The sequence below is a fragment of the Typopeltis vanoorti genome, chromosome 15 (genome assembly GCF_054136105.1).
Source record: "Typopeltis vanoorti isolate ZY-2024b chromosome 15, IOZ_Tvanoo_1.0, whole genome shotgun sequence".
Classification (NCBI taxonomy): domain Eukaryota; kingdom Metazoa; phylum Arthropoda; class Arachnida; order Uropygi; family Thelyphonidae; genus Typopeltis; species Typopeltis vanoorti.
Genome location: NC_143563.1, coordinates 110,232,767 through 110,258,646, shown reverse-complemented (window position 1 = coordinate 110,258,646; position 25,880 = coordinate 110,232,767). Strand labels below are relative to the sequence as shown.

Sequence of the window (25,880 nt, the reverse complement as noted above, 5' to 3'; positions counted from 1 at the left end):
TTGGAGAAATATGACATACTTTCATGAGCAGCAAACATTTAATCTAGAAGAAAGTCATAAAGGAGGCAAAAATAAAAGGAAGAACAAGTGTGGAAGAATAACTCGAGTTAGTAAAGGATGGCAGCAGAAGAAATAATTCAGAAGAGCTGAATTATTGAGAGATCATTTGTTATGGTACATCATCCAGGTGAAAATAGCATCTGATGAGAGAATAGTGACAGATTAACTGTGGAATGCTAATGATATTGCAAAACCATGCAAATATGGTAATACGGTTAGATAACAACATATGTTAACAAAATATGCAGGAAAATTGTTAATCCCTTTGACTGAGTTGTTTAATTAAGTCTCAGCGTAATGAAAAAAAATGAAGTTACTTCTATTGCAAAAGAGATTGCAGAACAGGTAGAGCAAATAATTAGCCACTTAGCCTCTGGAGTAGTAGTAAAGTTGTTAGAAAAGTCTGTTAGGGCCTATCATGGAAGTTGTACCCACTGATGAGAGCTCATTAAAGATTGAAACTGATCGGTTATGACCCTTCTCTTAATGCATAGTAATATGCATGTCTGAAAGGAAGTGTGCTTTTGTATTGTGGGATGCTAGGGCAATTTATTATTATCATCATCATCATCATCATCATCCAAGGACTCATTTCTTGGGGTGGTCCCTTTGTCATATACATAGTTCATCATCATGTGTCTTAAATACATTTAAATTCTCTACAGTCACCATGCTTTCAGACAATGCATTCCAATCATTCACAACTCTCCATACAAAAAGAAAAAAATCTGCTCACTCCCTTGCTCACCTTTTTTATATATCTTCCAGGGATGACTTCTTGCTCTACCTTCCATCTCCCACCATTTTATGAAAAACCTCTTCAATGTTAATCCTATAACAACCCCATGCCAACTTCCATATCTTCATCATATCACCCTTTCTTCCTCCTATCCAGTAGAGCAGGGATGCACAAACTTGTTAAGGCTGAGGGTCGCATAGTTCCACTGTTACTTATGGGAGGGCTGCCAAAAAAAACTTGAAATTTATCTACCATGTATTGTTTATTTTATTTATACCTATCATAATTGTTACAAGAAAAGTAATAAAAAGTAAGTAAATTTAATTTGATGCGTGACATTGCATTGATTTGACGATTGTTTTGATATTTGGTTCGAGTTTTGTAGTAGCCAACTACAAAACTCGAAAATTGGTTCTAAATTTTCATCAGTCAAGCGGTTCCTATTTTTTAGATTTGTTAATATTCATGACTGAAAAAGTTTGTTCACAAATATATGTTGAGTCAAAGAGGCTTGCACATTTTAATACATTATCTAGCAACCATTTATAATTGTTTTTATCGACACAACGATAGAAGTTTAATAAATTGCCTTCGTTAAATTTATTTCGCAGGCTCTGATCGTTTTGAATGTCGATGAGTTCAAGCTGTGCTGATTCAGGTGCATTTTCGGGCCAAATGGCAAAAGGATTGCTAAATAAATCTAGCAACAGTTTCACTTTTTTAAAATCAGAAAACCGATCCTTGAAGGCTGATATCAAGTTATCAATCTTTTCAACATACACAGTTTTGAAGTTGACATTGAACTTTTCAGAAACTTTCTTATAATTAGGAAAATGGATGTAATTCCCTGACTTCAGTTGGATTTGAAATAGATTTAACTTGCACTGAAAAGACAAAATGTGGCTGTAAAGTTGAGTAACCAATTGATCTTTGCCCTGAAGTCACGTATTTAAATGATTAGTAATGTCAACCAGAAAGACTAAGTCACATAACCAATCTGGATTTTTTATGTCGGGGATGTTTTTGTTTTTTTCAGTCATGAAGATTTCAATTTCATCAATTAAATTTAGGAACCGCTCCAGTGTTTGTCCACAACTTAGTCACCTCACTTCTGTGTAAAAAATTAAGTCACCATATTCACTTTCGATGTCTTCAAGAAATTTTTAAATTGTCAGTGATTAAGACCATGGGATTTTATAAAATTAATCGTTGAAACCACAGCTTTCACGACATGTTCAAATCCAAGTTTCTTAGAGCACAAGCTCTCCTGATGTACAGTGGAATTGTATCAACTCATCGTCATGCTGTTTCAATAATGTTACCAATCCAGAATTAGCTCCTTGGAAGGAGCTCCGTCAGTCATGATACCTGATAATTTTGTCAAATCTAAATCAATTTTGGAACACTGTTCCAAAAGCCCAGTGAACATGTCATTACCTTTCGTTTGATCTGACAATGAACTCATTCTTAGTTCATTGTCAGCTCCTCACTTACCTCAAACTCTTGCGTTATTCCACGTGCAAATATTAACAACTGGGCTGTGGAAGTAATGTCAGTTGATTCATCAATAGGTAATGAAAAATAGGCACATTTCTTTGAATAACATGTTAATTGGTCCTTTATATTTTCTGACATTGCAGTAATTCTTCTTTGCACAGTCATCCTGTTTAACTGAATTTTCTCAACATTTTTGGCTGATTCAGGACAAATTTTTTTAGCAGCTATCTCAAGGCAATCTTTAACGAAATCTCCATTTGTAAATGGTCGGCACCATTTTTTGCTATAAGACGAGATATTTCAAAACTTATTTCTGTTGCAATTTCTGAATCTTGAATAGGTTTTGTAAACATCACTTGCAGACCTGTCAATTCTCGTTTCAAAAATGAAATCTTTTCTTTACGTAGTTCTTCGGGTAGATTTGAAAATGATTTTAGAATGCAGACTTTCATAGTGTCTCCTTATATTGTATTCTTTTGGTATGGCTACAGCACTTTTGCAAATCAAGCACACGATATTATTAAACGACTGCACAAAACCATATTTTTCGGTCCAGCTATCCTGAAATTACCCTTTTTCATCCTGTAGTTTGCGTTTCCTACTTGGCCTTGCTTTATCCATTTTAGAATTTATTTTTTACCGTTTCCTAGGGTTGATAATAAATTGTAGCAACCGCACTACGAAAACAAAATACTCATATGACAAATAGATGAATTATAAAATTTGTTAACATTATTGCTAACCGATTATCGTAAGTAGACAGGCAATCGTGACGTCACAGCTACTTTGCTTTGCACATGTACCATTTTTAAAAATTGCCTATCGTGTAAAAATAATACACGGTGAGGTGGGCCGCCAGAAAATCAACGGAGGGCCGCGGTCTGGGCATCCCTACACTAGAGTCTATAAATTGCATCTTCTCAACCTTTCTTCATGCTTAACATTAAAGAGACCAGGAACTACCTTAGTCAATCATCTTTAGACCCTTTCCAATATCTTTTCATCCTTTTGTAATAACCAGGTGACCAAATTTGTGCACAGTAGTCCATATGTGGGCTAATCAAGGCCTTATACAATGGAACCTGAATCTCCTTACTTCCACAAGTCAGTGTCCTCTGCATCATTGCAAATTTCATTGTGTTGTCCACAATTTTAGCATTCTGTCCTCTAAATTTTAGATCCTTATACACCATCACCCTAAGATCTCTTATTTCTTACACCTCCAACAATATATCCCCAAAAGCATAAATTCTACATACCATCTTTGTTTGTCAAATTTTAAAACCTTACATTTTGCAACATTGAACTGGTATCTCCATTCCTATGCCCATTCACTCAGTCTATTCAAGTCTTCTCGCAAGGCCACAACATCTACTCTACTCCTCTTAGTTCTTCCACACTTTGCATCATTTGGAAATGACTGAATATCCATATTCAGATCTTCCATAATATCATTATCATACAGGTTAAACACCAATGGTCCTACAGTGGACCCCTGAGGCACACAACTAGTGACTTTCTTCTTCTGAGATATTTCTTCCCTGTACACAACTTGTTGATACTTGTCAGATAGCCAGTCTCCAATCTAATGCACTAGCCTAATATCCAACACCCATCTGCTCTAGTTTGACTATCAACTTACTATATGGTAATCTATCAAAAGCCTTTGCAAAATCTACATATACTACTATGTATCCATCGCCTCATCCATTGCAGCTGTCACCTTATTGTATTAAGTAAATAGGTTATAAAACATGACCTCCCTTTAGCAAATCATGCTGTCCATCAAATACTATTGTTGCCAACTCAATTCTAGAATCTGGTTCTCACTTGCCCAGCCAACACTTTAACCTGACCACAACACCTAATACACAGATTAGCCTATAATTTGATGCTTGAGTTCTGTCATCTTCCTTATGAAGTGGTACAGTCTTGTCTTCCTTCCACGCCTTTGGAACTTGACTCAGTATACGACTCATAATAAACAAATATGCTAAGGCAGATGTCAACTCCATGGCACATTCCTTCAAAATATGTGGTGATATATCATGTCCCACATCCTTATTAATATCAAGGTTGCTCAGTATCCCATATACACCTTGCTCACTTGCAGTCAGTCTCTCTTCTTCATCTACTGCTCTCAAATTCCTCATGATGTCACAGTCACAAGGATGAAAGGCTTTATCATTAAATACCTCAACTATATCTTTTGCACAATTTGTTCTTATACTATTTTCTCCAATCAGTGTCATCCTACCATAAAAAAACATTCCTTTTTTTTTTTTTTTTGTTGGCTACTTGTCAAAAGAACTCCGTTTTTTTGATTCATTAACTAAGTGCTGCTCATACAGCACTTTTGCTACCCTTATCAACTGAGTTGATATCCTCCTTGCCTGCTCTTTGTATGTCTCATGGAATTATTACCACTCATATTGTCTTAATAATGTCTTCTTTCTCTGTATTGTATGTTTAATCTCTTCATTCATTCATTTCATATCTACGTTATTTAACCTTCTGACCCTTGGAATACATTTAGACATTACTTCTACCAGATAGTTCTTGAATAACATCTAAGCATCAATTGATTTCCTTTCTACCAACTTCTCATTTCATGTTACAGCTGCAAGATGGCTCCTGAGCTTCTCATAATTACCAGCCTTGTAGTTCCATATATTCCCTTCCCTCACCCAAATCCACATCGCTGGTAAACACCTAGTTAATCACTTTGTGGTCACTCACCAACTGGAGGGAGATTTGACACCTCATTTATAATGACATCCTGTGATGAGTTGATCAAATCCAAGACTGTCAATCCTTGCATGCTCCCTTGCATATTGTCTGAGGCAGTTGTCCCTCTGTTGTTTTCTTTACTTCTGGTTGCTATCTTGTCATTCCAATTTTTTTGCCATAATTAAAATCATCCTTTTCCTATTTGCTTGTCTAATTTGCTTATACAATAATCCCTCGATTAATGCACCCCCGATTAGTGCATTTTCGATTAGTGTGTCATTTTTTTCCGATACCCAAATTCAATTAGTGCGCCTATATACATCTTAAAAATAAATGTTACAGATTTTAAAAATTTTCTATCTATGCATTTTTATGGCTAACTATTTTAAAAAATCACTCACCAGAATGAAATAATTTAGTTACCGATTTAAAACATTTTTAAAGTTATTTTTAATGGCATACTACACTGCTTCCATGTACACTATGTTCCAAATTTTTACTGCCAAAATTTATGTCGTCTGCTATAGTACGCCCACAGATTCGAGACCCTTTGACACTTCTGCGCATGTCACAAAAAGGAGAATCAATTCCGATAATAGGGTAATCAATCCATTTTCTGGGATGAGTTGTTTATTATTACATGTCGGAAAATTAACTTCTCTTTTATGATCACTGTAGTTTTTAAAGTGGTAACTATTTTGCTTGTATAACAGTTGGGAAATTTTATCTATAAAACACATGATTTTGTGTGTTGGTGACCAATTCATACTTCCTTCATTTCTTTCTTCCCTTCAGCATGAATCAACTATTTTTTGCACAAAGCCAAGCAAAGCTCTACAAAGTGTGGAACGAATTATACTTTTTCCCATAGGTTATTATATTCGATTAGTGAGTTTTCGATTAATGCGCCTGTTTTAAAGAACGCATTAATCGAGGAATTGCTGTACATTTCATAGTCACTGTCCTCCTGAATGTCCTATGTTCGATTCCCATCGACAACATGAGGAGCTTAAGGATCTTTCTCAGCCATAGCCAAGTTAGCCGTTCTTGGGTGTGGACAGCAGGGTTGTTTTCCCCCAATTTATCCGGGGTTTTTCATTCTGCAAGCAAGCCTCGCGAACACAGGCTACAGTCATAGGATATAGTAATTAATCCCTCATTAGGAGGGCTCTACCAGTCTAAGAGGCGGTCGAAGAATAAGGGGGAGGGGAACCCACACGAATAAAATAAATAAAATCCTCCACATTACCAGGTTTATAGCAACATCTAAGTATTTCATTCTGTTCACCTCTATCTCACACCACAATGCCTCAAAAACACCACTTCTTACAGTTCTACCTTATATGGACATAACTCTTTTTTTTTTTATCGTCAATAGCACTCCACCTCCCTTTTCACCCTTTCTATCATCATGAAAAACATCGTACCCTTCCATCTCTCTTCCTCTCAGGATGTCAAGCTTATCTAACCATGTCTCACTTGTTCCAACAATTTTGGGTGAATGAACTGAATTAATTTAATTTCCGTTAAATTAATTGAATTGACTCGACCATTTAATTTCCTTTATTTCTGATACTTCTAGCATTCACTCACGAATAGCATCTCATTCTGGGATCTGTAACAAGTTTCAGTGATACAACTTATTAGAAGTGACCTCCATACATTCCTCAAACCATTTCTTTTTTTCCTTGCTCATCCCAGAACCTTCTTCAAATCCAACTATTCTCCCTACATCCCAGGCAATCCCATTCCCTTTTTGTCTACACATCCATTCACATCCTCTTGGAGCATCAACCTTTCTCACACTTGTGTTTCCCTGTCCACCCTGAGTCTCCCATTTCCCTGATTTGTCTTCCACACTTGTTCTCTCATTCTCTACACTCTTGCTACCCCCTTCTCCATTCAGCACCACATCAATCCCTCCTTCCTTACTCTCCCTCTTTCACATCACTTCTTACTTAGATTCATTCTCTGCATTTATTACTCACTTCCAGCCGCACTCTCTCCAAATGACTCGCACCGAAACCATTCAAATGCAGTTTCAGTTCATCCTTCATATTCATTCCACACATTAAAAAATTGCACTCCTTTCTCTACTTACATTTCTGCTAATATATCATTAATAATCCTTGTTGTTTGTCTTCTCTCATCACTGTCATACCTGGGTAACACACTGAGTACCTTTCCTATCACACTATTACCCTTTATCCTTCTGTGCAACCTCTACAGTCTTCCATTCTCCTTGATGAAGTCATTATCATCAATTTCCTGATGTGTACCCCCAAGGGATATTCAGGTTACTATGACAGCACTACATGATTAACTTTACATCATTATTAAACTCCCGTCAACAGTTTTCCTACAACTCAGTCTATTACTTATGAGCACTCTGTTGTGAGCACTTCTGACCAAATCAGTCCAACTATATATACCAAGATGGCAGGAAAGAGACCATAGGAGACCTTGGTCTTCCTCTGGTCTCTTTCCTGTCATCTTGGCACCAAACACCTGTTTTTCTAACCTTTACTTACCATTCTATTTAAGTCTAATCTTTAAAGATCCTGTGGCATTATTATAAATAACAAGTTATAGTCAGTAGTAACTTTAATGAAAGTAGAGATATTTCGTACTGAAAATAACAGTACATCATCAGCGTGTAAAAACAAGCAAATCAAAGAACAGCAGTACAGGGTACATACAACAATTGGTTTACGAATTAAAAACTGTTGCCATGAGCTGGAAATGAATATTAATAAACAATATTAAAACTATTTTTGATGTTTACATAAAATGAGAATCTCTCAAACTTTTGAGAGAGAGACAATCGTTCTGATTCAGGTTAGGCTGATGTAAAAGAGCTTTGTAATTTTCTTTGAAAAGCCATTTATATTTAAAATTGCTTCTATGGAGAAGACAAGCTTCATCCAACCAGATACTGTGTTTAGTGTCAATACTATTTAAGTAGTCATACCACCTTAGATTAGCTCTACTTTCACATTCTTGAATGCTAATAATGTCAAGTTCCTTTTTAATATCTTCATTTTTAATATGATTCTGCAATTCATTCCATTGGTTCACTCCCTTAATATTTTGCTGAGCCCACTATCTATGGTTTCTAGTCTCTAAACAATTGTTTTATTTCTAAACCAAACTCTCAGATCCATAACTGAAACTGGTTTGAACATTGTCTTGTATACTGCTAGTTTTGTATTTTGGTTAATTTCTCTCTTATTCTATATAAATTTATTCAGCTGGCTACCCACCATACCAGCTTTGCTTATTGTGTTGTCTGTTTCCAGATTTAACCTGCAATGTTCACTAAAAACTGTGCCTAAATAGCTGAAATATTTGACTTCTATAGGATCTCCATTCAGAATGCAGCTGAATTTTTCTATGCTCTTGCCTATATTCATAATTTTGGTCTTTTTTTTTTTTCTTTTCTGCTGACTTTCATGCCAAATTTGCTACAGTTGTTATTCAATTTTGTTAGTGAATCCTGGAGATTTGCACCAGATGTGTTCAGGAGTACAACATCACCTGCATAAAGCAAAGAGATAAGTTTGACATCTCCAATTCTAATATCAGGCCCAATGCCACTTTCTTTCATAATGTGATTCATATGGATGATGAATAAGAGTGGAGATAATGTGCATCCTTGTCTTACCCCTGATTTTACGTCAACCTGTCTTCCTGTATTTCCTTCAATTCCAACTGCTGACTTGCAACTTAAATATAGACTATGTATTGCTCTGTATAGTGTTTTGCTCACCCCATATAATTGAAGTGTTTTTGAAGCTTGTTCTTCTCCAAGTTTCTCTCTCACAATCTTTCTCAATCTTGTTTCAAGTATGCTTGCATAAATCCCACCTGGAACAATTAGTAGAGAAATTCCTCTACTATTTTTTGGAATTCGCCCTTCTGACCACACCCTCTGAATTATGCAGTGTATCCACTACAAAACTTTTATACCTCAACCAGAAATACTTAAATATCATCTACTCCAGCTGCCCTTCTACATTCCAAGTTTTTGATGGCTTTTTCTACCTCAAGTATTGATAAATACTCCTCTTTGCATTCCTCTTGAAAATTTTCTAGTATGGCTCTGTCACTGCTTGGTTTGTTTAACAGTCTTTGAAAATAATTACTCCAGACATCTAGAATATCCTTATCTTCAGTTTTCATGTCACCTTTATCATCTTTAATTCCTTTTACTGTACTCTTTCTTGCATTCCTAAGCTTCTTCAATAGCATCCAGAATATTTTGCCACCTTCCTGATATTTATTTTCAATACTCTTACCAAAGTCTTTTGATGACTTTTGTTTAGCTACTTTTACACATAACTTACTGTATTTTTTGGGAGTATCTGCTGACTTAATTGCTATAAACTTTGGTATGCTTTCTTCTTTTCTAGAACTGCTTCTTTAACTTTTGTCCACCATGGAGTTCTTATTGTTCTATCCATACTTAGCTTCACCAGATAACTCCTTAACTGAATCAATCAATCAATGGCTTCTTAAGACTCCAAGACTTCTTCAGAGCCACTGAGACTCTAAGGTTTGGTTCTTGTTTTCAAACTTCTGTAAATTTTCTTCAATAATGTTTGTATTGTCAAGTGTACAGTTTTCCAAAGTCTTTTGATGACTTTTGTTTAGCTACTTTTACACATAACTTACTGTATTTTTTGGGAGTATCTGCTGACTTAATTGCTATAAACTTTGGTATGCTTTCTTCTTTTCTAGAACTGCTTCTTTAACTTTTGTCCACCATGGGGTTCTTATTGTTCTATCCATACTTAGCTTCACCAGATAACTCCTTAACTGAATCAATCAATCAATGGCTTCTTAAGACTCCAAGACTTCTTCAGAGCCACTGAGACTCTAAGGTTTGGTTCTTGTTTTCAAACTTCTGTAAATTTTCTTCAATAATGTTTGTATTGTCAAGTGTACAGTTTTCCTGTAAAAGCTGTTCAACTTTAGTTCTTTTAAAACTCTTACATACTGTTTTTTTTAATGTGATATCCATTTTTATTTTGCCTAACACTACATGATGATCACTTCCAATTTCAAATCCTTTGTACACTCTTATATCCTGAACCAGAATGATGATATCACTATCAACAATGATGTCAACGAGGCTTTACTTATTTCTTGTATCTTTGCTCCATGCATGAACTTGTGCGCAGTTTTATGTTGAAACATGGTGTTAGTAATGACTAGTCTGTGTCCTGGGCAGAAGTCCAGTAAATACTTACCATTATTGTTAGCTTTGCTCTTTTCTCCAAATTTTTCCAAAATGTTTCTCTATGCCAGGTGGTATTAATTTCTTACTCTGCTCTTCAGATCTTCAACATGGACCCACTTTTACTTTTTCCATTTTCTTTGTCATCTGCCTGTTCTAATGTCAAATTCCTCCACTTCTTCCTTAAAATAACATTCTGTGGGATCATAGGCACAAATAAATTTAATTTTCTATTTCTCCTTTTTGCACTGTGTCCAGATCGCTTTACTAATTTTACATGAAATGTATACATAAGTCAATTATAATAATAAAAATATTCTGTGTGATAAGAATTAATTACATGATTAATTATATGAATTAATCATTACCATTGGTTTATGTATCATCTGCTTGTTGTTACCAAATTTCATAAATCCAACATGACCATATTAAATAGATCCTCATCTAATAATAAATATAAGAAGATATCTCTGAATATATCCTAATTTGTTTTATTTTTCTTGAGCAGAATGTGCAATCACCTTGTATTGAAGAGAAAGTTCCTGATTATGATGAGGATCGTCGAAATCCTCAGTATATTCCAAAGAAAGGAACGTTTTATGAGCATGATGATAGAATATTTGATTCAACACAAGAAAATGAAATCAATGAGTATGATTTTATTGATTTTTAAATAATTTCAGCGTTGTTTTTGAATCAGTTATTCAAAGTACTTAGAGTATGTGTTGTTGTTCAATGGAATTGATTGTGATTGTTATATTCTACTTTAGTTATTATTATGTTATAATTAAGACTGCACCATTTGTTATATTGCCATCTGTATTCTATTTTATGTGCTTTGTCTACGTTTTCTTTTACTTAATTATTGTGAATGGTTGGCTGCCTTAACTATCGACTGCCACCACTTATCTATTTCTACTGTATCTTATTTCTCATGCTCTATAGTCTAATAAATTTATTTGTTTTATCAACTGCACCAGGTAGACTATATATTGAGTATGAGAATATAAGATCTTAAATCAAAGATTAAGCAGATATCGTATATATTCCCCACTTATATTATTCTTACTTTAAACTAGTTGTGGCTTAAATATAATTCATATAAACATCTACCTTATGCAGGTTCGAATTTTTGGGTTAGTGCATTGACAGAATCAGTCCAATGTGTTGTTTACAAGCCATTTAATAAGTCAAACAGAAATATGTACAGAGTGAGTTACATTCATGTATATACACAGTGTCATTACAAAAAGTTTTCTTTTTGCTATCCTCAAGCCTTTCTAATCTAATCTTAGTTCTAAGGTAATTCACAATCTAGCATAACATTAACTGAATATAAGACATACTTTGGTTAAACCTAATTCACCATTAATGTACATCATAAACATAGACGCTTGACATACATTCTTGTTCAGCAGATAGTGTTTCACATTAACCTTTTATTCACACATAATTCTTCTTGTCTTTCTTTCCGCTTACTGACACAATCCTGTTTTCCTGCTAAAATTCTTCCTTGTCAGGGTTGTTGACTATGCCTTGCCTTACAGGACCCTTAACATGGTGGCGATGTACCTCTCCTTCCCTTTAAGATGAAAGACACAATATTTCTTGCGTGGCAATGTACCCAGGTAGAAGACTCAGAACCCTCAACACTTCTCTTTAGATTTCCAACAGCGATCTTGGCATGACAGGGACTTAGGTAAGAGAAAGCTTACAAAACCCTCAGACAAAATTCTTTCCCGATGAATTGCCTTATGTAGGCCCAGACCTCCATTTTACACATGCGCATCTCTCTCAAAATTGGTCGCGTATTTACCTTCGGACATACTGAAGTCATTCTTCAATTGTTCTTTGGAATTTTCTTCACTAATCTTTGCATTAGACTTACTGATTTAACATTACTTAATAGCCTTACATGATAATGTTATGTGCCACATTATTTTTACAAAGGTTCAATACGATATTATTACAGAAAAGATTATTTCTGTCAAAAAAATTAACATTATTCTAAGTACATTTCCCTAAACAAAAAACATGTAAAAATGTACACGATAAGTTATGAAGTTGCATATCATGAGAGGTTTTACAATGATACAGTATCTCCATGGAGCCCAAAGATTCATTCTGAGAGACCCAGCTAAATATTTTATACAAAAAAAAAACTATCAACTCCTTGAACTCACTCACTGTCAGGGAGATCCATTCTGGAAATTCATTCACCATGCAAAAAATGTCTGTATATCCTTACCAACCACACTCTTACACAAATTCCACAGATGACCCCTAGAGGCAAGGAATAAGAAAAGTCTCATTGACTATATTCTTGTTGATATTGATGTTTTCAGGACACTAGAGTGTACTGCACCAGTGAGAAAACATCAATATCAACAATAATATAGTCAATCAGACTTCTCTTATTCCTTGTTTTCTTTTCAATATGAAATTCATACTGAAAAGAAGAACACATAAGAAAGTTTTAAAGCAAATAAAAGTTGAGCAGCTCTCAGATGTGAACTGTAGACTTAAGTTCACAAACATTATTCAAGAAAAGATGAAAGAGTTTGAAAACAGGAACCAAACCTTGGAGATTCAGTAGCAAGCCCTGAAGAAAACATTGATTGATTCATCCAGAGAGGCATGTGGTTAGGTTGTCTGCAAGGATAGAAAAATCAGAACTCCATGGTGGACATAGGAAGTTAAAGAGGCAGTGAAAGAAAAGAAGAAAGCATATAGAAAGTTCTTGGCAAATAAGTCAGCTTGTCCTCTTAGAGATACAGACAAATATAAGAAAGCTAAATACTGTGTAAAATTAGCTAAATAAAACTTTGGACGATTTTGGGAAGAACATAGAAAATAAATATCAGGAAAGTGGCAAAATATTCTGGAGGCTGTTGAAAAAGTTCAGAAATAGAGGAAAGAGTGTGTAAAAGGAATTAGAGATGATAAAGGTGACATGAAAACTGGAGAAAAAGATATCCTTGAAGCTGGAGAAAAAGATATCCTTGAAGTATGGAGTAATTGCTACGAAAAATTGCTAAATGAAACAATCAGTGACAGCACAGTGGTAAAAAACACTTGACTAGGCATACAATCAGGAATATATATCCATACTTGAAGTAGAAAAAGCCATTAAAAGCTGAAATGTGAAGTAGATATTTGACCAGAAATGCTCAAGTATGGAAGTATAAAAGTCTTACAGTGGCTACACTGCATAGCTCAGAAGGCCTGGACAGAGGGACGAATTCCAGATGATTGGAGTAGAGCTCTCATGGTACCCATATATAAAAAGGATAATAAAACTGAATGTGAGAATTACAGAGGTATTTCCCTACTGAGTGTTCCTAGTAAGATTTATGGAAGTATACTTGAGAAATGGTTGAGAAGGATTGTGGAAGGGAAGCTTTGTGAAGAAGTGGGATTCGGGCCAAATAGAGGATGTCAGGATCAGATTTCCACTTTACGACAAATAGTGGAGAAATCATGGGAATATAACAAAGATCTGTATTTAAGTTTTGTAGACCTGCAGAAGGCATATGACAAGGTGCCAAGAGAAAAGTTATTCAAAACACTACAGATATGGTGTCAATGGAGCATTATATCAAACAATACTTAGTCTTTGAGTTCTAAGTCAGCATTTAGAATTGAAGGAAGTACAGGAAGATGGTTTGATGTTAATTCTGGTGTCAGACAAGGATGTACATTATCCCCTCTGTTATTCATTATCTATATAGATCACATTATCAAGGAAAGTGGTATTAAACCTGATATCAAAATTGGGGATGTTAATCCCAGCTCTTTACTTTATGTAGATGATGTTAGACTTGTAAATAAATCCAGTACAAGTCTGCAAAATTCCTGACTGAATTGTATAACTCTTAATAAATTTGTTATGAAAATCAGCAATAACAATGAAAATAGGCCAAAACATTGAAAATATCAACTGCATTGCGAACGGAGAACTTATAGAACGAGTAAAACATTTCAGCTACTTAGGCATGATTTTTAGTGAATAAATATGGAAATAGATAACAGAATCAACAAAGCCAGTATGGTAAGAAGTCAATTGAATAAATTTATATGGCTTGAGAGAGAAATTAGTCAAAACACTAAATTAACTGTATACAAGACAGTGTTCAAACCAATTTTAACTTATCGATGTGAGAGCTGGGTTAGAAATAAAACACTTGTCCAAAGACTATAGACCACAGATATGAGAGTCCTGAGAAAGATTAGGGGCATGAACAGATGCCATCCGTGGCAATGTCATATTAAAAATGAGGATATTAGGAAGGACCTTGACATTGTCAGCATCCAGGAATGTGTTAACAAAGCTAATCTCAGGTGTAAAAACAAGTGTTCTCTGCCAGATTGGCAGGAAAACCACCAAGATATAGGTGGTTTGATACAGTTAAAAAGTGCTTTAGGAGACAGAGATATAAGATCTGATAATGTTGGACTCTTGATATATTTTAGATTGATTTGGAGGACAATTGTTGATAGGAAGTTAGTAATGATGTAAGGTTTTCATGTAGTACTATCATAATATCCTGTACACCCCTTGAGGGTACATCAGGAATTTGATGATGATGATGAAAAATTTCCTTTTGGTCAATTTTATCAAACCCCCTTAATATTTTATAAGTTTCTATCATGTCTCCTCTTTTCTACCTATCAACCGAACTTTGTAACTCACACACTACATAGGGAGCATTCCACAGACCTGTTATCAGCTTAGTCATTCGTCTTTAAATCCTCTCTACCAACTCCTGATTTCCCAAGAAATCGGGTGATGAAATCTGTGCACAGTAGTTAAGATGTGGCTGAATATAATGGCATAGCCTTATAAAGAGGGATAATAACCTCCCTTTCTTTACTTTTCAATGTGTTTGTCAACATCCAGGTAATCCTCTGAGCTATTTTGACAACTCTTGCAATATGTCCTCTGTATTTCAAATCTCTATCCACCATAACCCCTCCCTCAGATCTTTAGCCATATCATTTTCCTGTAATCTAGTATCATCATTATGATATGAAGTATGTAATCGTTTCATCCCAAGGTGCATTACTTTATTTTACAACATTAGATTGACAACCATTGTCCTTTGCACACACTGCCAATTTATTTAAGTCATCCTGCAAGATATCTACATCACCTTTATCAACTATTGCCTCTCCAGTTTTGCCTCATCGGCAAACAACTGAATATCCCCCCCCCCCACCACCACCATCCAATCTCCTGTATATCATTAATGTACAATTTAAAAAAATAGTGGTCCTAGTATAGATCTTTGGGGCACTCCACTAGTCACCATCAATCACCTTGATTCTACTCCACCATAGACCACCCTCTAATGTCTATCAGCCACCTCTCTATCCATAAAATTATTAATTACATAATAATTTACCATGTGGTATTCTATCATATTCTTTTGCAAAGTCCAGCAGTATCATAGTGTAGCCATTTCTTTTATCCAAATTCTCTATTACCTTATTATATTATAAAATGTCATCCATCAATAATTTAGGTGAAATGGCATCTCCCCATCTAATTCCCTTTTTTATAGGAAATTTCGTATCTGTTGCTGATTTTAAAAATTTAAAGATGTAGTTGAATTGATATACAGGTAACCCTCGTATGATGTAGTACTTATACAACGCGGTCTACAAATTGTAGTAACCCTTGTTCAATGTTTCAATGCAGTACTTATACAACGTAGTTTTGATAAAAACACGGTCTACAAATTGTAGTAACCCTTTATTTTTTTATATATTTTTCACCCTGTGACTTAAAAATCAAATTTTATCTTCGTTAAATTTGGGTCTACTGCATCGCAAATGTAGTTATAAGTAGTGAATTTGTATTAGGGGGAAATACCCTTTAGCATGCCTGTATGTCAATCGTTTACCATATAAAGTGTTTATTGTTGAAAATTGTCTTTGTTTTCTGTCAGGAAAGCAGATTAAAAATCATAAGTGTGTTAATCTCAAACTGAGCACTTTATTTTCTGGTGAGTTACATACGATATGTAATGCTCTTTTATGTAAAAATTTTATTTTTATATTAATGGCCACTTAGAGGACTTTTACGATATAGTTGAAATCGAAATTAGTGAATTAATTGATGGAGAAATAGATTTAAATTAGGAGGACCTGGTACAATTAATACATGATGTCAAATCAAAAGGTGGGGAAAGTTCTGCGAAGATTCTGATTTTGATGAATCTGTTAAAGAATTCAGTTTAAAGAAATTAGCAGAAGGATTGGACTTGGCAAAAAAGTTGGAAAGTTATTACTGATAGTGATCCCTCAATGGAGTGCTCCGGAAAATTCACGAGACAATTGGATATTTGTTTAGCTCCATATTATGAACGTAATAAAAAATTGCAGCATAGTGGTAAGCAAGGTTTTATTACTGACTTCTTGATAACTAAACCAGCCGAAGCATGCAATGAGAATTATACAAATGATGTCCAAGAGATTCCAAGTGATGATAACGTCCGACCACTCATGAATAAAGAACATCTACGAAATGTTCATTTTGAAGACAGTGATGAATAGATGCCAGTGAATTATAATTGGAATAATAAATGTTTTATCTTTCTCTAATGTGTTTTTGATTTTTTATAATTTTTGTACTAAAACTTATGAACCATACCACTTATACCACAGCTGTGTGTTTAATTCTGGATCTGGTCAATTTATATGCTTTTGTTAACTGTTTATCCAACTCTTCAATTATCAGAACACAGTTTGGATAATTGAAGTACTATTACATGGTGCTCCACAGAGAAGTCAGTTGACATACCAGTCATTTTTTAGGTTGGAGAAATGGTACATTACTGTATTAACTACATTAGTGGGTTTCTGAATTCTGACTGGGTCTGAAACAGTCAGATGGACAGTCACAGTTTGTATTTATATAAGTTTATACTATGTATTTTGTTTCATAGTTTATACGTTTTCTTAACTTACATGAATTAACTGAATTAAATAAAAATATTTTTTGTTGGATATGTCATTGTTCTTTATATAATTAAAAAAAAAAAAAAAAACGATTTCAGAACATGACCCTACTTTTTCTATGTGATCTGAGTCTCGCATAATGTGGTTTATATAACGCAGCATTTCTGTGGAACCTAACATCTGCATTATATGAGGGTTACTTGTATATATGACTAAGTATATATCAATGGATGCTTTTTCAACTCCTTGATTTTTAAGGACTTCTAAAATAATTAATGTTGAGATTGAATGAAATGCCTTTTCAAAATCAATGAATGTCAGACCTAAGGGTTTTGGGTATTCATTTGTTTTATTAATTATTTCTCTTATTACATATATATGATCAATGGTGCTGTAATTTTTTCTGAATCCTGCTTGTTCTGGAGTTTGGCAAAAATGGAGTAGTCTGTTTTCTTTTGCTAATGATTTTTGTAAAAATTTTGTATCTTGTTTGAAAGGAGACTGATAAGGCAGTAATTTTTAATATCTTCTCTATCTTAGGCATGATGTATAAATTTTACTTAACATAATCGTGACTAAGTAATAAGCACAATAAAATAACTACCTAATGGTAAAGTGATGGAATATCAGCTGATGGGTTGATAAGAGATGGGGGGGGGGGATTTTTAATAGAAATAATACAGAATATATATGATACAAGCATACTACCAGAAGATTTCATAAAATCTATTTGCATTCCAATACCAATACCAGAAAATAATAATGCAGCAGAATGTAATGATTTTAGAACAATTAGTATAATATCTCATGCTTCAAAATACAATGAAAATAATAACATATAGAATGTTTTATAGAATTAAATGCCATATAAGTGAGCATCAAAAAGTATTCATGCCAGGAAAAAAGTACAATTAATGCAATTTATCAGTTAGAAACTGTTATTGAAAGATGAGTAGAAATAAATAATAATATATATATATATATATATATATATATATATATATATATATATATATGCTTTATTATAGACTTTGAAAAAAGCATTTGACATAGAAAGCCATGAAAAGTTAATTGAAATATTAAGGCATTCAAATTGATACAAAAGACCTCAGAATAATAATAGAATTATACTGGAATCAGAACACACAAATTATAAATGAAATTAATAATGCAATAATAGATATCAAAATAGAATTCCAACAAAATTACATTACCAACAAGACAATGAAGAGAATAGAGAAATATACAGAGCACTAAAAAATAAAGTTGATAACCTAAGCAAAAAAGCCAAAGAAAAATGGTTAGAAGAAAAAGCTAAGAAATGCCAAGAAGCATACCAACAAAACAACCTAAAAGTCTTCCATGATACTGTAAGAGAAATTACAAAGGAATTCTCAGCAAAAGCAGTAACAATGATAAACAACAAGATGACTGAAACCGGGAATAATGAATATATAAGAAAAATCTGGTCAAACCATTTTGAGACTATCTTCCACCAAAGAAGCAAAACTACCATGCCAACAATAGAAGAAAATAATGATCACCCAAAAATTTTACAAGAAGAAGTTAGATACGCAATAAAACAGATGAAAAACAATAAAGCACCAGGCATTGATACTATCCCTACTGAACTGTGGTCATATGGAGGCAGCATATCAATAGAATATTTAACAACCCTATTCAATAAAATACTACAAACAGGAGAGATCCCAGATGACTGGAGAACTGGAAAGATCATCCCAATATACAAGAAAGGAGACAAAAGAGACTGCAGAAATTACAGACCAATCAATTTACTCCCTCACACCTATAAAATATTCATAAGAATTATACAAAACAGATTAAAAAACACCTACGAAGAAATGATAGGCATAGAACAAGCTGGTTTCCGAGGAAACTATTCAACAATAGACCAAATTTTCACATTGCACCAACTAGCAGAGCTCAGCTGGGAAGACCATAAAGAACTATATTGTTGTTTTGTGGACTTTAAACAAGCTTTCGATAACATCAACAGAGAAATCCTTCTCAAAATTCTACTAGAAAAAGCAATAGACAAATATATAATACAGTTTCTGATAAAATATTACTCTAAGACAAATGCAATAATTAAAAAGGACACACTCACAACAGAACCCATAGAGATCCAAAAAGGAGTAATGCAAGGATGCCCATTATCCCCATGCCTATTCAACATATATCTAGAAGAAGTTGTAAAGAAAGCAATAGACAATGAGCCTGGAATCAATGTCAACGGTTTAAACATAAATAATATCAAATATGCAGATGATCTCGTCCTTGCAAGAACCCCAAATGAACTACAAAAGTTGATCAACAAGCTAAACGAAACCTGTAAAACATATGACATGACAATAAATATACAAAAGACAAAAGTGATGAAAATAGGGAGGAACAGAACTACCATCTCGGCCACCCTAAATGGAGAACAAATAGAACAAGTAGACAACTTCATATACCTTGGATCAAAACTAACAGAAACAATAGATGAACTCAAAACAATCAAACACAGAATAGCGATAGGATGGACCACCATGGGAAAATTACAGAAAATCTGGAAAACAAACAAGATATCTAAACAAGTCAAAATCAAATTATATGAAGCAATAATTATACCAACAGTCATCTATGGAGCAGAAGCGTGGACAGTTAAAAAAAGAGAGGAGAAAAAACTGCTAGCATTTGAAATGAAATGCTTAAGAAAAATAAATAGAACAAGTTGGATAGAAAAGAAAACAAACATCACAGTCAGACAAGAACTATTGTATAAAAAGACAATAATAGAAAAAATTAGAAAACAACAACTGAGATGGTTTGGACACTGTACGCATGGATGCAGACAGACTTCCTAATGTCCTAATCAATACTTTTCCAACTGAAAAAAGAAGACCTGGACGACCAAGAATTACCTGGCTGAAATTAATAAAGAACGTCTCGGGATGCAGAACATATAAGGAACTTTTTCGAACAGCAAGGAATAGAGAAGACTGGAAGATCCTGCTCAAGAGAAGACTCAACCTGTCTTAGATGGAAGTGAAGAAGAAGAAAATATCAAAAGAGGAGTGAGACAAGGGTGTATAATATCACTTTTCAATATATACAGTGAAATGATAATGAAAGAATATGAAGAAATTGAAATGAGAATAAAAGTAAATCGCAATAGAATTATTAAATTTACTGATGATTTGGTCTTCATAGTGAAATGAAAAACAGAGTTACAAAATATAGTTGAAATACTAATTAAAAAGAATCACAATTATAGATAAAACCAAGTTTGTAGTAATAAGCAAAAAACAGCAACAAAACACAGATTTAAAGTATCAATGGGATTCATTCAAAATGGAAATGCTTAGAATTATTTAGGAGTAATGATTACAGAATATGAAACAACAATTATGGAAATTAAATCAAGAATAGCTAAGGCAAAAGGAGCATTTTGGAATAATAATTATGAATGGCCTCTGGAATAAATAAACAGACTAAAATAAGAATAATGAAATCCTATATATGGTACATGTTAAATTATGGATGTGAGATGTGGACATATTCAAAATCCATAATCAGGAAATTGCAGGCCTTTCAGATGTGGTGCTACAGGAGAGCACTGAAGATTCTTGGAAGGATGAAAAAACTAATGAAGAGATTATTAATAATAATGAAGACCCAAAGGCTTCAATTCGGCGACATGAACTTATTTAAGTTAAAGGATATTATATCCCATATTGCTTCTTATTCGGCAAAGAAACAATATGGGATATAATATCCCTTAACTTAAACTAATGAAGAGATATTGAAGTTAATGTGTACCAAAAGCAGGGAAAACATCTCTGGAAATATTGAAGAGAAAATTAGAGGAAAGAAGATCTCCTGGTAGACCGAGAACTTCTTGGGTTGATGATTTAAACAAATGGATGGATAACAAGAGCTATTACGAGATAGCCCTTTAATTAGATATCAGAGGAATGGACATTCTGGCATGCCACGATTCTAACCTCCAAATTGGAGAAGCTACTTAAGAGGAAGAAGAATCATGACTGATACACCATCTGCTTTCAGAACTTCTATTGGTAACTCATGTTCACCTAGTGTCTGTTCATTATTCATGCTATCCATTGCATACTAAACTTCTTATAAAATATCAGGGCATATTTCTTCCTCTTCCCTTCCAGATATTACATTCTTATTTCCATATACAATCATCAAGGGAGGAATGGGGAAAATGTATGTGAAAGTTCAGCTATTGTATGCAAACGTGATAAAGATATAAATGTGTTCGAACGTGGTTATGTATATGGCGAATGGGTGGGAAAATATGCTTTGGGTTTGGACCTTTAAAGTATTTCTGGGGAGGGAAAAGAGAAAGTTCTACAACAAGGCAAAATAGACTGCATATCTAATTATTAGAATAGGCTAGGTGGTAATTTATTATTTCTATACACAAATGCCAGGAGCATCAGAAACAAAGGGGGTTGAGTGCGTTGCTTTATTGAATATGATATGGCCTAAGAATGTTGGCGTTAATGAAAGATGCTATCAGAATCAGATATGGTAACTGGGATAAAGTGTAATGGGTATACTATTTTAGGAATGACAGAAAAGATAGGAGAGGAGGAGGAGCACTACTAATGATATCAAATGCCTTAAGTTCAGTTAGGGTAGAAATGCAAGATAACAATGTCCCATTTAGCAGTCAGTTTGAGCATCTGGTGTGAAGTGGTGACTAACAAAATTAAATATATGGTGGAGTGTTGCTACAGACCTGGCAGCTCAGTTGCAGGGAATGAAGAAATGCATTGCCAATTTATCCTTATGAGTGCAAAAGGAGTGATCATTATGGGTGACTTAAATTTTCCAGACATTGATTGGTATACATAGATACATATGACATCTCATAATAAGAAAGAAGAGGAATTTATTTACTTGTTGCAAGACAACTTTTTCAAGCAGCATGTGAAAGAAGGAACTTGAGGTCAAAGAGTGTTGGATTTGCTCATAAGCATCAGAAGGGTTCTCTGTTAAGAATATGGCTATTTTACCACCAATTGGTGACAGTGATTATGCTGTGCTCTCTTGGGAAATATCTAATTGTATTGATGCTCAGATTAGAACAGGATACATGTTGAAATACAAAGCAGGAAGGAGAATACTATCTTTGGTTCCAAGGTATCAGTTTCTGAATGAGAAAAATGTCAGCATTGCATGGGAATCTTTGAGAAAGTGTTTAAATGAGGTGGTATCTTAATGTAACCCTAGTGTTTGAAGAATAAATAGGTTGGGAGTAAAATGGATATGTGACCTTATTAAGTAAGAGATCCACAAGAAGAAGATGATGTGGAAAGAATATCATGAGAATAAGAGTGAGAAATACATAAAGAAATACATAAAGCTCAGGCCAGAAAAGTAACGAGTATTGTGTAGAAAGCTAAATTGGAGTATGAAAAGAAATTGACTATGCAAGCTAAAGGCAATCCAAAAGAATTTTATTGTTATGCCTCAAGCAAAAGAAAGAATGATTGCGAAAGAATAACTTTATTTAATGCAGATGGTACTCTAGTGTTGGAGGCTAATGAGATTGTTCAATTAATGAGTGCTCACTTTGCTACTGCTACATTGGATGAAAAGTTAGAGGTATGAAAATGAGGTTTGAAGAGCTGTTTGCATAACATGGATGAGAATTTGTTAAATAGGGAGAGATGGAATGGAATATCAGCCCATTTGCTAAAGAAATGTCAAGTTGAATTGGTTTGGCCTTTAACATGACTTGAGTCTCAGCTCAGGAATGATACCACAGGAATGGAAGGAATGTATAATAGTTTCACTGTACAAGGGTGGTGCAAAAGTTAGTGGGTCTAACTACTGACTTATCATTATCTCTGGTGTGGTAGTGAAGATTTTTGAGAAGTTGGTAAGAACTCGCATACAGAAATGGGTAGACAAGCAAGCTATACTCTGCAAGGAGCGGCATGGGTTTAGTAAAGGAAGTTAATGCTTTAGTAATTTGCTTATATTTTATAATGTTATGGCCAAGTTGGATAAAGGGAATAGATACACTGTGATAATGTTGGATTTTTCTAAGGGGTTTGATAGGATACATCTGCACGGTTAGCCTAGTGGCTTTGCGCTTCGCAACCGTATGACTGGGGAAGGAGTGTCTTTGGTTCATTTCCCGTCGATGACGTGAGGAGCTGAAGGATCTTCCTAAGCCATAGCCAAGTTAGTTAGTCTTGAGCATGGACAGCAGGGTTTTTTCCGCCAATGGCGTGTTTCATCCCGCAAGCAGGCAAACTGGCCCTGTGAACACACAGGGATACAGCCAGGAACACCTCGAGGCATAGGGGTGACCATTCTATCCTCGTATTTCGGTTACGAAATCCAAGCATGCTTGGAGGGCTGTGGGCATTAAAGGCCTGTTAAAGCCATTGAGATAGATAGTTTGATAGGATACCACATGGTAGACTGTTGCATAAATTGGAGAATATGGATTGGAATATAAACTCTTGACTTGGATCAGGGAATGGTTTGACAGACAGATATCAAAAAGTGGTATACAGTGGATGTGAATCTGCTAGATTTTAGATGATCAGTGGTGTACCTCAGGGTTCAGTCCTTGGGCCATTATTGTTCAATCTATACATTCATGACATCAGGCAGGGTCTAACATCAGATGTGCAGTTGTTTGCCAATGATGCAAAGATAAGTAAGCAGGGCAATCAGGGATGTTATTGATATTCAGCACTTACAAGATGATTTGAATAGGCTGGAAATTTGGGCTAACGAAAATGGGTGTCAGTTTGATGTTAGTAAATGTAAACTTATGCACTTTGGCATGATGAGATTTCCAGCAGTATATTATATTAGCAGAGTTATGTACAAGAAATTGAGGAGGCAAGGGATCTTTGCATATTGGAGGATAGGAATTTGAAGTTCAAAGGTCACATAGCAAAAGTTATAAATACAACTGAAGAGTAATTGCCATGTTGAACGAACCTTAACATGTAAGGATAAGGAAGTCATTTTTGCCTCTTTATAAAGTTTTGGTAAGATTGCACCTAGATTATTGTGTGCTGATTTGGTCTCCTGGATTCCAAGGATGCAAAAAGAGTTACAAAGATTATATCCGGATTGTGGGATTTAGATTATGAGGCCAGATTGTTTGTGGATTACAGACTCTGGTTAACAGGAGAAAGAAGGGTGATACGATAGAGGTCTTAAACTTTTGAATGGGTATTATAGGATATTGTGTAATGAAATTTTTCGTTATATGGAAGATGGGGGCATCCATGGAAGCTAAGTTTGTTCATAGTTAAGAAAAGGGTAAGAGCTAGGTTGTTCTCTTACAGAGCATTGATTGAGCGAAATAGTTTATTACCTTTAAGTGTCATGAGTGCATCTAGTGTGAATGAATATAAGGGAATTTATTACAGCTGGTTTGGATGATTTATAGTCACCATCAATGAGTCCTTGACTCCCTGGAGGTCTTAGATAATAATACTGGTTTAAGTCTTGGGGAATCATCATACAACTTGACATAAAAGGATTCTATTCTTCTTATGATCTGTTCAAAGAACAGATCATAAGAACTATCATACATTTGCTCAGTATCTGTCATAATTTGCTTTGAACTCATTCACAGTCATTGCACCCATAATAGTCTGGCAATTTATTCCACTCATTTTCCACTCTCTAAGCAAAAAATCTAGTTCTGACACCCCTGCTAACTACACTCAGTTACCCTGATGTTACAAGAGTGACAGTAAATTGTGACGTAATCAAGATATAAAGCATTGCCTACAGCGGTAGGCAGCTGTTCAGTGATTAAATTGATTAGTATTCCATCCATTGATGTTGCTCTCAGCACTTTCTCAGAATGTTGCTGACATGATGTTTCCAAAAGGAATGTTCTTTCTTAACAGCTTTGGTGGATAGAAAATTCAAGCAAGAGGTGATCATTCACCTGTTGCTTGAATGATCAGAAACACTGGTACATTTAATCTTGTGTCACATACCTTTTGTTATCAAAAGGTGTAATGATGGTATTATTACTTGGGTTGAGACTTGTTAGAGCCCCTGAAACAATTGAGGATGAAGAATTCATGCTTGAGTGCTTTTGGATGTGGATGACGACAGACCAGCAAGCAATGACTGTGCTCAGGAATACAACGGCAGGATTTCTCCAGATGCTATTCCTAGCACTGCAGCAAGCCTTGGTTCCCAATCCCAGACCATGGGGTGAGAGACTTACTGCAATGCCTGTTGACTCTTGCAGGTAAGTCCACTAACTGATTGATCCTGGTCTGGTCATCCAGCTACCTGAATCCCCCTTTCCAGATGTGTATGGATCACACTGCACAACAAACATGGTTGGTAGGGTGTTGGATCCCAGTGATGATGGTCTGGAAGAAAGGATAACAAAAAAGACTCGAGAGAAGTGGAGCACAGCAAATGGGAAGAAAAATAAAGAAAAAGAGGAAGAATGAAATAGTAATTACCATAAAGAAATATGGTTGTAGTGAAGGTCTCTACAACAGACTTGTAGGAACACTTTTTCATGTTTCATATCCCTAACCACATTTACTTACATGCATTTTGCAGTTTGGATAATTTACCGTTTAGCCCATGTTTTGTTTCTTTCCA

The 25,880-nt window shown here is 34.7% G+C and overlaps 1 protein-coding gene across 3 annotated transcripts in view; it reads left to right on the top strand.

Moving 5' to 3' along the window:
* The window catches only part of LOC150099075 (uncharacterized), a 162,297-nt gene that overhangs the window by 75,416 nt on the left and 61,001 nt on the right, over window positions 1-25,880 (top strand). For all 3 annotated transcript variants that reach the window (XM_090405059.1, XM_090405060.1, XM_090405058.1), the window contains one exon: window positions 10,774-10,916. In XM_090405059.1, coding sequence (XP_090261185.1) covers window positions 10,774-10,916 — 143 coding nt within the window. The remainder of the gene's footprint in view (window positions 1-10,773; window positions 10,917-25,880) is intronic.